Here is a 15,502-nt window from a genome sequence, read left to right as displayed (position 1 = left end):
CCACCCAGGAGCCCCAGGCAGTCTCTTGTTAAGTGCATATCTGTCCAATTCTTATTTTCTTTGTAATGATCCTTAAGTGTTTATCCATCTTTCTACAAACAAGTAAAGTACCTGTTTTTTTGTAGCCCCGTGCGAATATAAAATTCTGGTGACTGTGGCAGTTCTCAAACTTTCAGCTGCAAAAGAATTACATGGAAGTCTTGCTAAAACACAGATTCCCTTTCTCCATCCCCAGAAATTCTAAAGTAGGAATATTAGGGAAGATCCTAAATTTGCATTTATAACAAATTCATCAGATGTTGCTGATGTAGCTGATCTAAGGAAGATACGTTAATGATACTGGATTGTGTAATTCCGTTCAATAGTTAAGAGAAGTATGAGATTGATACCAAAAAGAACTTCCCTTACATATTTTTATACATAATATTTATACTACATATAGAATATTTTATATATATAATATATATATAACATATATATATGGTATTTACATATAATACATACACATTTTAATATATAAGAACTCTGGTATATGATGGGTACAATTATATAAATTAATAAATATTTGTAGTTTTTTTTGTCTTATTTTTATGAATGAGATTTGAATTTTCTTAAAAAGTTGTAAGTTCTTCAAGTGCAACATCAATTTTAATAGTAAGATGTAAATATTGGCCCTTATTCTACACCAAGGAAAAAAATTATGCTTAAAATTCAACTTACTCACCCCATGTGATGAAGAAGGGGTAAAGGAGTGAAGAGGAGATGGAAAGTGCACATGAATTACCTCAGATGACAGTGATGTAAATAACATGGAATCTCAAGAAATACAGTTTGTTTATGCACTGTGGTCATAGGATTTCAACTATGCAAAGTGTGATATGATTATAATGATTATAATGGAAAGTGTGGAGTGTTCTTTCTGATGATTAGTTTGTGAGACTAAAACTTGAGTTGCTGGGGAGGAATTTATTGGGTAGTGTTTTCTGGGCTCACTTCTTTCCTCCATCACTTACTAGTTATGTGAACTTGACCTGATTCTCTGCCTCTCTGTGCCTTAGCTATAAAATGAGACTAATCATTTCTATCTTGTGCTGTTGGTATGAGCAGTAAATGAGGTGACATAATTAAAATGGTTGTTACAGAATAAGCATGCATTATTAATTTTTCTTCTTTTTCTTTTACTTCTATGTCCTCCTCCTTCATATACTATAAGCCCATTGGACTTGCCTTTTTAAATGTCTTTATTATGTCCCTTCATTTACTTTATGTTCACTGAAAAAAGTTGGAGCTCTGGATTCACACTCACCTTTATCATGTGAAACCTGTGTGAGTTGGGGCAAGTTATTTAACATCAGCCTCAGTATTATTACCTGTTGAATGATGATAACAATCAAAAGAACACTTACTTTGGGAGTCTAATGCCGACTTGTTGACTCACCCTTCCTTACCTTCTTTTATTTATCATTCGATTTTTCATGCTAATTTCTAGGTAATTTATAAGTTACAATTTCTGGAAAAGGTGCCATATTTGTGTACAAAAATAGACTGCTATAAATAAGGCAAACAGCCATTATATGAATCAATCAGTAAGAATTTCTGGGAACACACTACAAACCAGGATTTCATCTGTTTTCTAAGAATGCAAAGATGCATGGGATATATCTGCTGCTTCAAGCAATTCACAATCAGGTGGAGGAAAGAGACATGCATATAAGTAAGAACCTTCCCATACAATAAACTCTCCAACAAGGCCTGTGGTAGCATCAAGGAAGGAACTAAACTCTACCGGAGGTATCTTCGAAGACAGAGCCAGTCAGTGGGCATCGATTGGGCTCATGAATGTGCCTGAGCATTCCAGAGAGAAAGGGCACAATGCACAAAAGAGTCTAAATATATAAAGAAGGTCAATGTCAAAGACAAACAATCCTGTAAATGGGGGCGAGGAGAGGATGGGAAGAACTTTTCACATTCTGCTATAGAATGTGGGACTTACCCTATTAATAAAGAGGGGCATTAAAAAGATTTAAGCAGAGAATGAGTCAAATGATACTGAATGCCTGAAGTAGAGAAATGAACACAGGGAAGCTGCTGGAGGCTGGATTTGAAAACAAAAATTAGGAGGGAAGCACAAGATACATGATTTATTAATTATGAAATATGAGGCAGATGGAATCCCATGATGCTGCTTACTGGTAAATAGTTTAACTGTTGTGGTGCAAGCACAATTACTAAGGAGCTATAACTCAGATCTCTGTGATATTGTACAGGTTTTACTTCCAGTCTGAAGGTGCAAAATAGGAGTAAAAATGCAACCTTGCATCTTTTCAGCCAAGCCATGGATCCAGACCAAAAAACCTGTCAGTCCACAAAAAGGAAAACCTTTCAGAAACAGATTTTTCCAAGGGGAGAAACTTTTAGAATAGGTGTGGCAGAAGGGCTACACTTGGTTAATTGATTTACCCTTTTGTAATTCTCCACCTCGAGGTGATTTTTAAACACACACACACACACACACACACCCAAAGGGTCCTTCTAAGGCCATAGTTTGAGCTCTGATCTGTACTTCCTCTGAGTATCACTTACACCACTTCCTACCTGTGTGATTTGGGGCAAGTTACTTAATCTATACCTCAATTTTCTTACATGTAAAATGACACTATTAATCAAATCCTATAGAATGTTTGTGATGATTGCATTAACAAACATTTAATGTCATAAGTAGAGCTTAATATAAACACTTGGTATTGTTTTTAATTTGAATGTACCATGCAATAACATTATATTGTACAGCCAAAGACAGTACAAAAGTATATGTGACTTCACTATTCTCCTTACACAAAAGGCTTTGTTGTGGTTCTTTAAATACCTTGATTCATGGACATCTCACAGCTCATGATCTGTTAGGTTTTTTTTTGTGGGAGTTTTTTTGTGTGGTTTGTGTTTTTTTGTTTTTGTTTTTGTTGCTGTTGTTGTTGTTGTTTCTTGTCATTTGCTTTTAATTCTTGGAGAAGGTTAGTTGACCATTTCCCATTCTCACTATGTATGAAATACTAGTTAATCCAGAGCTTGTTGATGTTGATGTTGATTCTTACAGAATGTTACTTTGTCTTCTTTAGGACTAGTTTTCTCCTAAATATTACCCAGTCCTTGTCTATATGTCTAACTTGTCTCTTATACTTATCTTTAGTCATTTGGCAGTAATGATTGAATTCCTATGCCTATTCCAGTCTGTGATATAAATAATATTTTCAAAAAAAATCATTATGGATAAGAACATTTATTTTAGGAGTCATGATGGAATTGTTCATAGTGCCGTTCTTTGAGATAGTTCTGAATAAATACTTCATTGATCTCTCCTATGCTTATCAGCTAGACTAGAGACACATATTGTTTCTATTTCACAAATGTAACTGCAACGTACTCTCCAAATTAGGGAATTTTCTAAAAATTCTCTAATTTTATGGCATAGAGCTCTGTAGAGATTTTAAATCCTAATTGTTTAATCTGGTATCATCTATCACAGGAGAAAATCTGATGCCTTCTTATTGTCTTTCCCTACTCCATTATCTAACCAATTTGTGGAAGGGAAAAGGTTTTCACCTTAAAAGTCAAACATTAAACCCAGTTTACCTTTTCTGTTTATTCTCACATGACAAAATTTTAATTTTGTATCAGTTTAATTTTTTATGCATGTTTATTGGTTGCCTGAGTTTTATAAATATGCATCAGAGACTATAGAAGATATAAATAACCCAGGGTCATGATTCAGGTCATCTTCTTCTCTTAAACACTTGTGCTAACATATTCCTGACCTGACTCCAGCTTCCTCTTGGAGTCATCAGTATCCCCAAACTCTCCATATTCCAGCTACGGTAAGATATCACATCTCTACACATGATTCATCTTTTCCAACAACCATGTTTTTGAGTATGTCTATGACTCTTCATCCTTGAGTTCTTTTTGACCTCCTATCATCTATAAGACACTCTATAAGACGTCTACTTCCTAAAATGCATCAAACAGAGCTCCCTGCATGGGGAAACTGACAGGTAATCCAAGAGGTTTAGAGGTTTGGAGTTCTGCAATGAGTGAGTGAGTCTCTTAAAAGGAATCTGAGTAGAAATTAAGATTTAGAGTAAAATCATATTATGATATATTTTATTTAAAAACAAATACCTGATAGAAAGAGGAAGGCAGGAATTGATGGTCCTAGGAAGGCTTCAATGTATACAGTAGCTATTGATCTTTCTCTTTCCTTTCTTAAAATAATTAATTGATTAATTAATTAAATTCAAGCATAATTAACATATTTGATCTTTCTCTTTCAAAGATTATTCTATAACATGCAACTACCAGCTCCAGTCAAGAGGATCCTAGTGTTCACTCCCCCATGGTCAAACAGTACTTGTCAAGGGAATGATGAGCATTTCTTATTTAATGTCTGTTTTCTTCACTATATATAAGCTCATAAAACATAAACTGTATTTTATTTCCTCACCACTGTGAGCCCTGAAGATGGTTTCTAACATAGAGTAGGCACTCAGCATATATTTAAGAATAATTAACAGCTGAAGAATGAAAATAATTAGAATTTAAGCCCATTCTAGACAAAGGGCCTCATATTCATAGGAAGGAATTTTGGTGAGAATGTGAATTAATTTGGAGAATGACAAGTACTAAAGGTTTGAGCCAGAGCATTAAGCACCAAATTGAGTACAAATGGTAGGTCAATCTCAAAAAAAGAAGTCAGGATCCAGATTCCAGAGGCTTCATGTGACATGTCGGAAAACTGGAATTTCATCTCAATAATACTGCAGAGTACTTAAGCAAGATATAAGATGGTCTGACTGACCTTTTTAAAAGATGATTCTGGAAGAAATAGATGATTGTAGAAATAAGGCCCAGGGCAGGGAGAGCAATTAGGAGGCTATTATAATAATTTCTGAAGGAAACAGTGGAGCTTTTTTTTTTTTTTTAAGTTTTTATTTATTTATTGTCAGAGAGAGAGAGAGCACTCACAAGCAGGGTGAATGGCAGGCAGAGGGAGAAGCAGACCCACCCATCAAGGAAGGAGCCTGACGTGGGACTCGATCCCAGGACCCCAGGATCCTGACATGAGCCAAAGGCAGATGCTTAACCGACTGAGCCACCCAGGTGTCCCCAGAGGGACATTTCTAGTCAACGAAAATACCAGTGAAGACTCTCAACCTCAAATTCTGCTTTGGGTGATTTGTTGCTACTCCCTAAGATCAGGGAGCATATACGGAGACAGAGTTTGAGGAGGAGCAGTCATGTGTTCCAGTTCTGGTCTGTGGGGTTGAGATGCCTGTGAGGTATCTGTGTGGACATGTCAATGAGGCAGTTGAATATAAAATAGGACTGTAAGGGGAGACATCTGGGCTAGAGTTAGAGGACTGGGCGTCATTAGCACATAACTGACAGTTGAAACCACTGAAAACCTCCAGAGGAAGTAGACAGAATGATAAGAGAAGAAGCTTGTGAAGCAAGGTCAGTATTTAAGGAGCATGTGAGAAAGAGGGACAGGCAAGGGATCCTGAGAAGCAGCATCATGAATGGCGGGAGGCAAACATGCAGAGATTAAAAAATGAATATAGATTTTGTGAAGAAGTTTTAGAAAACAGAGCCAAAGAGAAATTTTAAATTCAAGTTAAGATTTTAATTCCTAATAATAGAGTTTGGAAACTACATTTAAAGTTGAAGAATTACAGTTTTTCTCTCCAAGTTCAAAGAATGCCGTAGCTTGTAAGAATTTTAAAAATTGCTCTGTAAAACCATGCCTATATTTAAAAACCGAAGTTAAATGTATACGTGAAGGACAGGAGAAAAATTAGAAAGCAAAACTTAAAAGAATGACATCAAGAGATAATTACTAAATGATTATGTCTCTATTGAATCCTGACAGATGATGAGGTTTCTGGATCAGAGAACAAATTATTTACTTACATAACAATCTTGACATTGGTTCCCCATCCTCCAGTTCCCCACAGGGCAACAGATGAGAGCCCGATGTACCCTCTGCATACAGGGGTTCGTACCACAGGAGGGAGACTGTGGAAATCAGAATCTCAGAGCTTGCACAGGGCAGCTGTGCCAGCTGTCCCTCTTCCCCCTGGAGAACGAGAAAGGCCTTCACTTTCTAAAGTAAACACCGTCTCTCAGGGGAGGCAAAGGTCCTTAGTTTTATTATCCTTAGAATCTAAGCAGATGGCTCCAGGGGAGATGTTTCCAAATCTCCCAGAAAATCTCTATATTTAACTTCCCAGGCTTATTTGCCATTCAGACATCTTTTAAACAGCCATGCAATGTTTTGCTCAGGAAGCCCTGACCATGCATAAATGTGAACATATTCACAGAGCATTGTTTCCCAACAATTACCAGAAGCGCTAGACTTTGAAGCAGACTTGAGTGACTCTACTGGGGCAGAATCTAGCATCTCGTGATTTACAAAATAGAAAGCCTTCCTCTTGATTTTGCAAGTCCCAGCTGAGACAGTTTGCTAAGAAGGGACCTGAAGTACCACGTCACCCTGTGGTGATGGAGTCTATATCCCACTGCGCACAGTGCCTGCGAGACCGAAAACACGGAACAGCATCTCCAGAAGCCTGGATCATTTCAAAGGGCCCTTAAAGCTTGAACAACATGTAATCTCTGTTCATTTCCGGCCCCATCAGCCCCAGATGGAATTTATCCCTTTCTCTTCTCTATTCCCACAGCATTTTGTGTTAATCTCTTTGAGCATTGTTATTATTAGATGTCCCTCCCATCCTCAGTGGACAAAAAGTATTCAATGGAAGAAAATGTTTCTTGGGTACCCATTGCATGCACCATCGTTTTAAACGCCATAAGGAATTCCGAGTAAATGATCACAGAATGCTTACTGTGTCATATTTAGCATAGGGAGAGAGACAGAGAATTACCCATCGATGCAAGGGCGAGGGGAGATGTTCTCTATCTAAACATGTGTCCTTCAAGAGAAGTGAGAAAAAGGTGAAGGTGATTTTAGACTTTGAAGGAAAAGGCGCCCTGTATAGGAGGCGACCAAGAGAAGAGAACTAGATAGTGGTTGATACCACAAACCCTCGCCTTGATACTTGTTATAATGAATAAAAAATAATAAGTTTTCAAATGTTTATGCATCTTCAGTGATTAGCTCTTTTATGGTGAAGTTAGCAATGTTCAAGAACAGTTATCAGCATTTAAAAATAGAAAATAGTTTCCCTCTAGCTCAAACTTGATTGTTTTAAGTTGTCACTCAAGCAAGACTCTGAGTGTTAAAATCAGAAGCTCGTGATGTATTTTCTCCCCAAGGAGATTAAAAAAAAATACTATCTATTAGTTTCAAGAGAATCAATTAACATTTGTAAAGGTCTTTGGTATAAAATGCAATATAATAGGAATGGAAATATTCTGATATTCTGATGGGACTCATACAGAAGAGCTGTTTGTTCTAACATGATTATTAGGAAAAATAACCAGTTGTCTGGACATATTTTTTAAGGATGTGTATGAAGAAAAGAATTCAATTTATTGTTTGGTTCCTATACAGGTTTAATCATAGATTCTGTAACAGTATTTCAAAGAGCATTTTTTAAAAAATGATAGAAATTTATCTCAGTAATACAAAGGATGAGTTTCTTTTTGCTCTTTGTATAGCAGTGTCAAGAAAATTCGAAGCTGACATTTTAATTAACTTAGTCTTACTTTTTAAATAATTGCTAGTCGAGGTTTAATGAAATAGCAAATATTTCTCTCAAATCACATATTTTATCTAAGTAAGGAATGTTCTAACAAATATCATATGCTCTACATGTTAAATTAAAATAATTAATAATCCATTGACTTCCAGGATGATTTCCAAGTTGGGTTTTATATGCACTTAAGATATAACAGATACAAAGAAAGCACTGACAGTTATGCCCATACTGGTCATTACTTTTCCAGGGCAAGGAACCAGTACTTCCACTCATTTATATGTAATTTATATCCCACATGCATTCATCTAGATTAGGCAAATGTGTCAAATACAATAAGTAAAACCATTAATAATTTTGTTCAAAATTTAGTAGTTTTCCTTTATAACATAGCTTTCTTTGTTATCATGTTGCTGTCTTTTTCCCATATAAAATCAGCTTTTTATTAATGTAACATTATCTTTTCTTTTTTTTAAAGTTCAATCGGAAAGGTCAAGATTAGACATAACTCACAAATTAACAATGGCAAGGACAGACCAGGAAGGCCACCTTGATTAAAGCTTATACATTATAAATGTCTTTTATAAACTCTTGTTTTTGTGTAGATGAATATCGCTGCCACCATCATGAAGGACGACAGACCACCATGCTGCATCTACCTGTAAAAGGATTCAGACCTGAACTTGACATAGTCACATGTATGCGTTTGTTTTATTTTCCCTGTGTTTCTCTTTTTTCTCCAGTACAGTGCACTTAATCCACGAGAATCTTGGGACATGTGGCATCCCACCCTGGTGGCTGAAGCTTTATTTGCCATCGCAAACATCTTCAGTTCCTTGCGCCTGATCTCACTGTTTACTGCAAATTCTCATCTGGGGCCTCTGCAAATATCTCTGGGAAGAATGCTCCTGGACATTTTGAAGTTTCTATTCATATACTGCCTTGTGTTGCTAGCATTTGCAAATGGCCTAAATCAACTGTATTTCTATTATGAAGAAACAAAAGGGTTAAGCTGTAAAGGCATACGATGTGAAAAGCAGAATAATGCATTTTCAACGTAAGTTGAACAGATGCTTTTATTGGTAACATTGTGCAGAATTCAGAGGCCATTACATTATGAATTTGAACCATGACAAGTGGTTGCAAAGAAAATTGTGCTTAATGCAGAAAACAGAATTAACGTGGCTGTGAATGAATGGATCCTTCTGACCTTAAAATACATATATATCCAGAACATTTATTTTAAGTTTTAGTAAAATGGTTTTTAAAATGACCTCATATAAAGGAAAGCTATATATTCAGTTTTAAAATGAGAAATAAAGAGGAAATCTCTGCCCTACTGACAGCTTATAAGCTCATTAAACAATAGAATATACATAAGGCCAATCATGTGAGAAAATTCAAGTACTTCTTGAGCTTTCAGTGTTTTCCAGATAGAAAAGTCCCTTTACATATTCTTTACTCTCTAATTACACACACACACACACACACCCCTAAGCATGGAGAAATAATCCAAAATAGGAACCCCGGGCTAACCTAGGCCACTATAATTATGCACACAAAACTCTGTGCCCTTATACCTGGTGAGCGATCGTCCTTGCTCAGTGCCAACCTCTGGTCATTCTCACGCAGGTTTGCTGACAGCACGGGTTCATGGCCCTATGTCTGATGCTCGCAAAGTCTGCACACCTGTGTCCATTTCCTTCCCACTGTGATCACCAGACAACTGGGATAAACAGCTAATCAGCAGATGAATGAAGAAGTTAGGTCATGTTCCTCTACACAATACCTAAACAATTCATGTTCATTTTGTAGGTGACTAAAAAATCAGACTCTATTTATTGGCCATTATAGAATTTCATGTTAAATAAGCAAGTGCAATAATTTCTCAAGTAGGAAAAATCAATTCCTTCATATAAAGTAAGTCATATATGGCTACAGTATTTTTTTTTGATCCACTTCTGTATGTTTTCTCTTTGATCCTAATATTTAAAACGCCATTTTAAGTAATCCACATCTGCTTCTTTGCACATAGAATTTTAATCTCAGCCTTAGCTGCCTCAGATCCTTCCAGAAATAGATTTGATACAAACCCTGAGTCATAGAGGAAACAAAAGGGCATCACAGCTTCCCCTTGTCTTTTCATCCCTTGCTCTCAGCCAGGAGTTCTCCAGCCTGACCAACTTACTCAGCCTTGTCGTTTTCCTCATGCCCTTTCCGACCCGGGACAGGAGGGATTCGGTGAAACCCCTTGCAGCAACATCCTTGAGACTAGCATGGCCCTGGATTGTGTCTTAGTGTCGATACCTGAACTTAATCTTTGCCCACTCATTTGTGCTCCTTGATGTGGTCATTTGCTCCTGACAGCTGAGATCCCACCAACCTCAGGCTTCCGACTTACAAACATCCTAAATACTCTGCTGTATGTCTCACTCTCTGTTGTCTGTCTCTTGATTTCAGCCCCTCTGCTCAGCCCGGTTTTCCCAATTCTCTTGTCACTTTGCACTGCGTGCCCTGATGCAAACGGCTGGCCAAGACCCCCTACTCTCGCCCCCCGCATTTTCTACACACAACACCTAGAACTGCGTTACCTCCCACATTGTGTTTCATTCAGGGAAGAGTCCTGGTTCCAAGACTCAGCCCCTTCTCAGACATCTGATCATTTGCAGTTAACCCCATCCTCACCTATGATCCCAGAGCTCCCAGGAATCACACTGTTGTATTACTGGTTTTGTGGTAAATGTTTACATATTATGAACGAATTTTATTCTCTGTCATTGCTATGGAAGCCTGAGGCAAAATATCTAGTATAAATTGCATTCTAGAAGCAAATGTATTAAATTGCTTGGATCGTGTATTATTTTAGCGTGCCTGCCAACGGTCTTCTATTATCATGAAAAGCAACAGATAACTGTGTATCTCAAATATTATAGGCCCAAATCATTCAGCCCAAATTAATCAGGTATTCTACCTGAATTTTTTCCCCAGGTCATGGAATGTAAGTCGGCAAACAACAGATTATTTTATTTAAAAACTAAAAAATATAGCAATAATTCTTGGTATAATTAATATATTCGAATATATAGAATGTCTGAGACAGGCATACCTGTCCCTTGATGACCCTGTTTCAGTATAATGGGTCCAGTCAATGCAAGAGGATGTCTAGCGAAGCCCTCTACAGCTTATTTCTTCGCTTTTGTTGGTCTTTGATTTTCTTTTTATAATTTCTTTTTATTAATTTCTTTTTATAATTTATATTACTCCATAAATTCCAAAGTTTTTTGTTTTGTTTTGTTTTGGTTTTTGTTTTTTTTGTTTTTTGGGTTTTTTTTTTTTTTTTTTTTTAACCTTCCACCACCTCAGAGGTCTTATTCCATCTGAGGATTGAAAAACATAATACTTCATGTAAGGCACCTAATACAGTGCCTGCTATAGAATATGATAATAAAAAAATTGCTACATCTGTTTATCATTATTAGTAGTGGCAGAACAATATCTCCCACCTATGTCTCCCTGGTGCCTCTTTATTACTCCTTCCATTCAGGGTGCAAACCTAAGCCAAAACTCTGAGCCCTGTGTTTCCTACTAGCTTCCACCCCTGTCACCCTCCTTCCCTACATCCAAACAATCCTGAAAGGAAGCCTGAACAGGATACCTTGTTTTCTTCTTATCCATTCTTCACCCAATTGCAGTTTGGCTGCTGCTTCCATCAGGCCACCAACTCTGCTCTAGAAAATATCTAGAGCCTCCATATCCCCCCCTGTCAAGGGATATGTATCTCTTTAAAGCTTATTGAATGTGTCTGCATTGTTTGACCTTTTAACACTTTCACTTTTGAAATCTTGCCCTTCTTTAATTTCAATGTTACTATGTCTTTATATTGTGTCTCTTACTCCTCAAATTTTTCTCACTGTTCTCTGATAATTATATTTCACTTATTGCTTTTAAATAATGATCGTCTTTGTGACCATCCTCAGACCATATTTATAGTATCTCTGTGAAAACTCATGTGTGCTTATGGATGCAACCCCAGATGTCCTGAGGGATGACTCCTACATTCCTATCACTAGCACAGACCTCTCTCCCTGACACCTGTAAGTCCAGCTGTCTTATGGGTGCCTTTCCATGCATCTTTCCTAAAAATTTAAATCCAAGGAAAATTTATCAGTCTCTTTAAAAATTTGTTCTTCCTCCTCCTTAGTGCTCTTTCTTAGTCAGTACTATCACAACTCACTCAGAAATTTAAATCAGAAACTTTTGCTTTATTCTAGATCCTTCCCTCCCCAACCCTTGCACATGCAGTCAGTAGTCTATTCCTGCTCTTCGTTATCCTGGCGCCATCTTCCCTTGCTCACCACCCATGCCTAAATCAAAGTTTCCTTACTCCTGGCCTCTGCCTTCTTTTATATGTCTTTCATCTTGTTTCCTGAGTGATCTTTCTGAACTATGATACTCCTCCATTTAAAGTGTCTACATGGTTTCTCATTCTTGACCAGACACTACCAAACTCCTTAGCATGACATACCAGGTTTTTCAATGATCTGCTCCTTGTTTCCTTATCTAGCCTCATCTTTCTCTATCCCCCCCAAAGCAGTTTACTCTTCAGCATTTACCAGTCAATCCCCAAATATGCCATATCCTTCTCTCACCCCAGAATGTCCTTTCCACATGGCAAAATTGTCTTCTGCTTTCCAAATCCTACCTCAGATGTGCCTTTTCCAGGATGTCTTCCTGATCCCCTCCTGACTGTTGTGAGCTCCCAGTGGACACAGCCCGGTCTATGTTTTCTGTATCTCTCTTTCAATTTCCCCACCAGAGAATAGACACTTTTTTCCTACTCTTTTCATGCTTCCAGGTTGTTTTCTCTTTAATGTGGGAAAAACTGCACGATACCAAAGAAAACAAAAAATAGTTGATTTGGGAATATTTGTCAGCTTTTCAAAATTCATGGTTTGGTATGTGGGGTTTTTTTTTCCTTCTAATTAAATATTTACATTTGAGCTTCCTAAAAAAAAAGAAAGAAAGGGAAAAAAAGAAAATTAAATATTTGTCACTGCCATTATTCTACATACAATTTTAAATTAGTAATCTCTGGTTAAGGGGCTCTTGTGAAGAGAGGGGCATGGGCTTTATGACAGATGTTGGCTCATTAAGAAAATCCCTTTTATGTTTATTGAAGGTATATTCCTCTAAATTGGAACTGGCCAACTGAAAGCATACTTCTTTTGTTTTAATTGCATTATTCCTTATAAACCAAGAATAAAAGAGCCAGATGTGTCTTATATTAATTTATGTCTCCTCATCATTTCCATTTCAAAGGGTAGGGGGAAACCTCAACTGTGGATATATTACCTTTTTACTTGCTCTGTTTATCTAGTTATAAGCATTTAACTGGGAAGCAAGCTAGTATTTTAAAGTAGCAACTGAGAAATATCTTTAAGAAGCAAGAGACAAAAATGTTATTTTTAGGAAGATTATGCTATAGCATCAAACCATAGGAATTGTCAGGTTCTAGTCAAGTAGGACTTTATGCTAAGAATCATTTAATTAAGTGTGGTTTTATCTTCAGAACCACTCTGTCCTTATCTCACCAAAGAATTGGGAAAATAGTTGTCACATAAAGTCTGAGATGCACTGCAGCTAATGACCTTTCAATCTATGTGCAGTCTTGCTGTCGATAGTTTTGGGAATCACTAACGGTGGAAGCATTTCTAGAAGCAGTGGCTTTAAAATGTCAACTTAGATTGCTTTTTTAAAATTCCTTATAATTAAATAATAATTAACATAAAAATATGAATAAGAAACACTAAGGTCTTAATTAATCTAATAGTAAATATATTTTGGTTAAGTGGAACTATTCTCACATCTCACTTTTGATTCATTTCACTGAAGAAAAAAGAAAAGGAAAATAAAAATGAAATCCAGAATTGGTCACAAGATGTGACCTTATTTTGAATGTTCTCTTTTTCAAATTCTAATTAAAAACCTAAATAAATTTTTTGATGAAGGGTTTGCTAATTTCTCTAATAATTAGTAGTTCTTTTTAAGACAGAGGCAAATCAGTATTATTCAACCTTAGCAATCAATTTATTCTACATCACACTTTTTATTTTTTTATTTTTATTTTTATTTTTTTTTTTACATCACACTTTTTATTTGAACATTTAAAAAGGCAACTGTTACGGGATTTATGTGGCATTTTATATAATTTATTATAGCACTTACAATATGTAACTTCCAGCTCTCTCTCTGAACTGCTATTGATACCAGGGGATAATCAGCTGAATTATATTTGTATATTCATGGTAAGAACTCATACCATTTATAAAGAAAAAGAAAAATTATCTTACATTGAATGCAAATGACAATGTCATTAATTTTAGAAATTGTCCTCAAGTTACTAAAAATAAAAAACTTACAGCCTGATCAAGTTTGCTTATTTCCTGAGAAAGTTTTCAAAGAATAACTTAGAGTAACCTTTGCCTAGGGCCAAAGGAATTAGATTAAACTTTCCCTGATAGTGTTAGAATCTTACATCTGGTTTGGCCTTTAAGAATACATGGTCAGCGCCTCACATGATGCACACATGCCTGCTGGCAAAACAAAGTCTTATTGAAGTTGATCAGATCAGCCCCCTTATCATTTTATGATAACTTGCTCCACTGTTGAATAGGTATAGCAAAATAAATCAATAATTACATATTTTATAATTAAAATTTAATTAAACAATTAAAAATGTGAAACTGTTTACATTTTTTTTAAAGCAATCAACTCAAGAAGAGAAGTCCTGAATGCCAATTAAGAGATCATTAGATTCTCCTAGTTATACAGACCAGAAATTCATGGAAGGTTTCAAGGAACAGGAGTTTGGTCTAAGAATCATGCACAAGATTATAGCATTTTGATCCTCTGAGCAAGGATTGATCTTAGCAGGGGCAGAGTCTAGAGCAAGGCCTGGCTTCAGGAAGAGTAGGAGATGACATAGGTCTGGACTCTAAGATCGTTTACTCTGAGAAACAATGTTAATCTGAGTCATCTATTCCAAGTCTATTTTCTTCAGTGTTTTCTTACTTATTACCTGACTTATTTCTCTTCAGTTCTCCCTTCCTTCATTTGTGCTGTCTCAAAAACTTTTGGCTTCTCATAATTCCAGTGACCCTGACTCTCTATTATAACTCCTGTCATTTTGGCTCCTTTGGGCAACTTCCTCATTCTCTTGGTATTTCTAAGGTAAATTTATAGAGAAAGGAAATCTGATAATGTGTGTTCATCTTTTTCATATCAATCCATGCCATTAACCCCTGGCCTCATATGGATTGGCTTTCCTTGGGTCACTTGACTTCTGAAATCCTACCTCCTTAGTCATCATGACTGATATGAGAATAGTTTTTGTTTTTGTTTTTACAATATAATGTGATTAAAGTTTTATTTTAACCATTTGTCAAAGAGTGTAAAAATCCTTTATCGTTTGGTTATATTACACTAAGATGATGGTCCTGCTGAAATAAACCATTCTTCATTTAGGTTCAGACACGCTTTATCTTATTTTGTTTCCTGGAGTAAGTTAAGGAAACTTTACTTTCAATAAAACACCAGAGTTCATTCATTGGCAGGAATGAATTAAGTGTTCCCTGAAATAGGAAGAATAGCAAATTTTGTTACCTGAGCATTCTGACATTTGCCATCTTACAGGATTCACTATGTACAACTTTAATTGTAATTGTGGAAATCCACAACGATAACATAATTTTTAGTCCTTCTACAACCAAGAAGCAAAACCACATGAATGC

The 15,502-nt window shown here is 36.2% G+C and overlaps 1 protein-coding gene across 2 annotated transcripts in view; it reads left to right on the top strand.

The window, feature by feature from the left end:
• Nucleotides 1-15,502, top strand: part of TRPC4 (transient receptor potential cation channel subfamily C member 4) — a 148,606-nt gene that overhangs the window by 110,615 nt on the left and 22,489 nt on the right. For both annotated transcript variants that reach the window (XM_044249631.1, XM_044249630.1), the window contains exon 5: nt 8,456-8,769. In XM_044249631.1, the coding sequence (XP_044105566.1) occupies nt 8,456-8,769 (314 nt within the window). The remainder of the gene's footprint in view (nt 1-8,455; nt 8,770-15,502) is intronic.

The sequence above is a fragment of the Neovison vison genome, chromosome 5 (genome assembly GCF_020171115.1).
Source record: "Neovison vison isolate M4711 chromosome 5, ASM_NN_V1, whole genome shotgun sequence".
Classification (NCBI taxonomy): Eukaryota; Metazoa; Chordata; class Mammalia; order Carnivora; family Mustelidae; genus Neogale; species Neogale vison.
The sequence above is the reverse complement of the archived record's forward strand: the minus strand, read 5'-3'. Positions and strand labels throughout refer to the sequence as shown.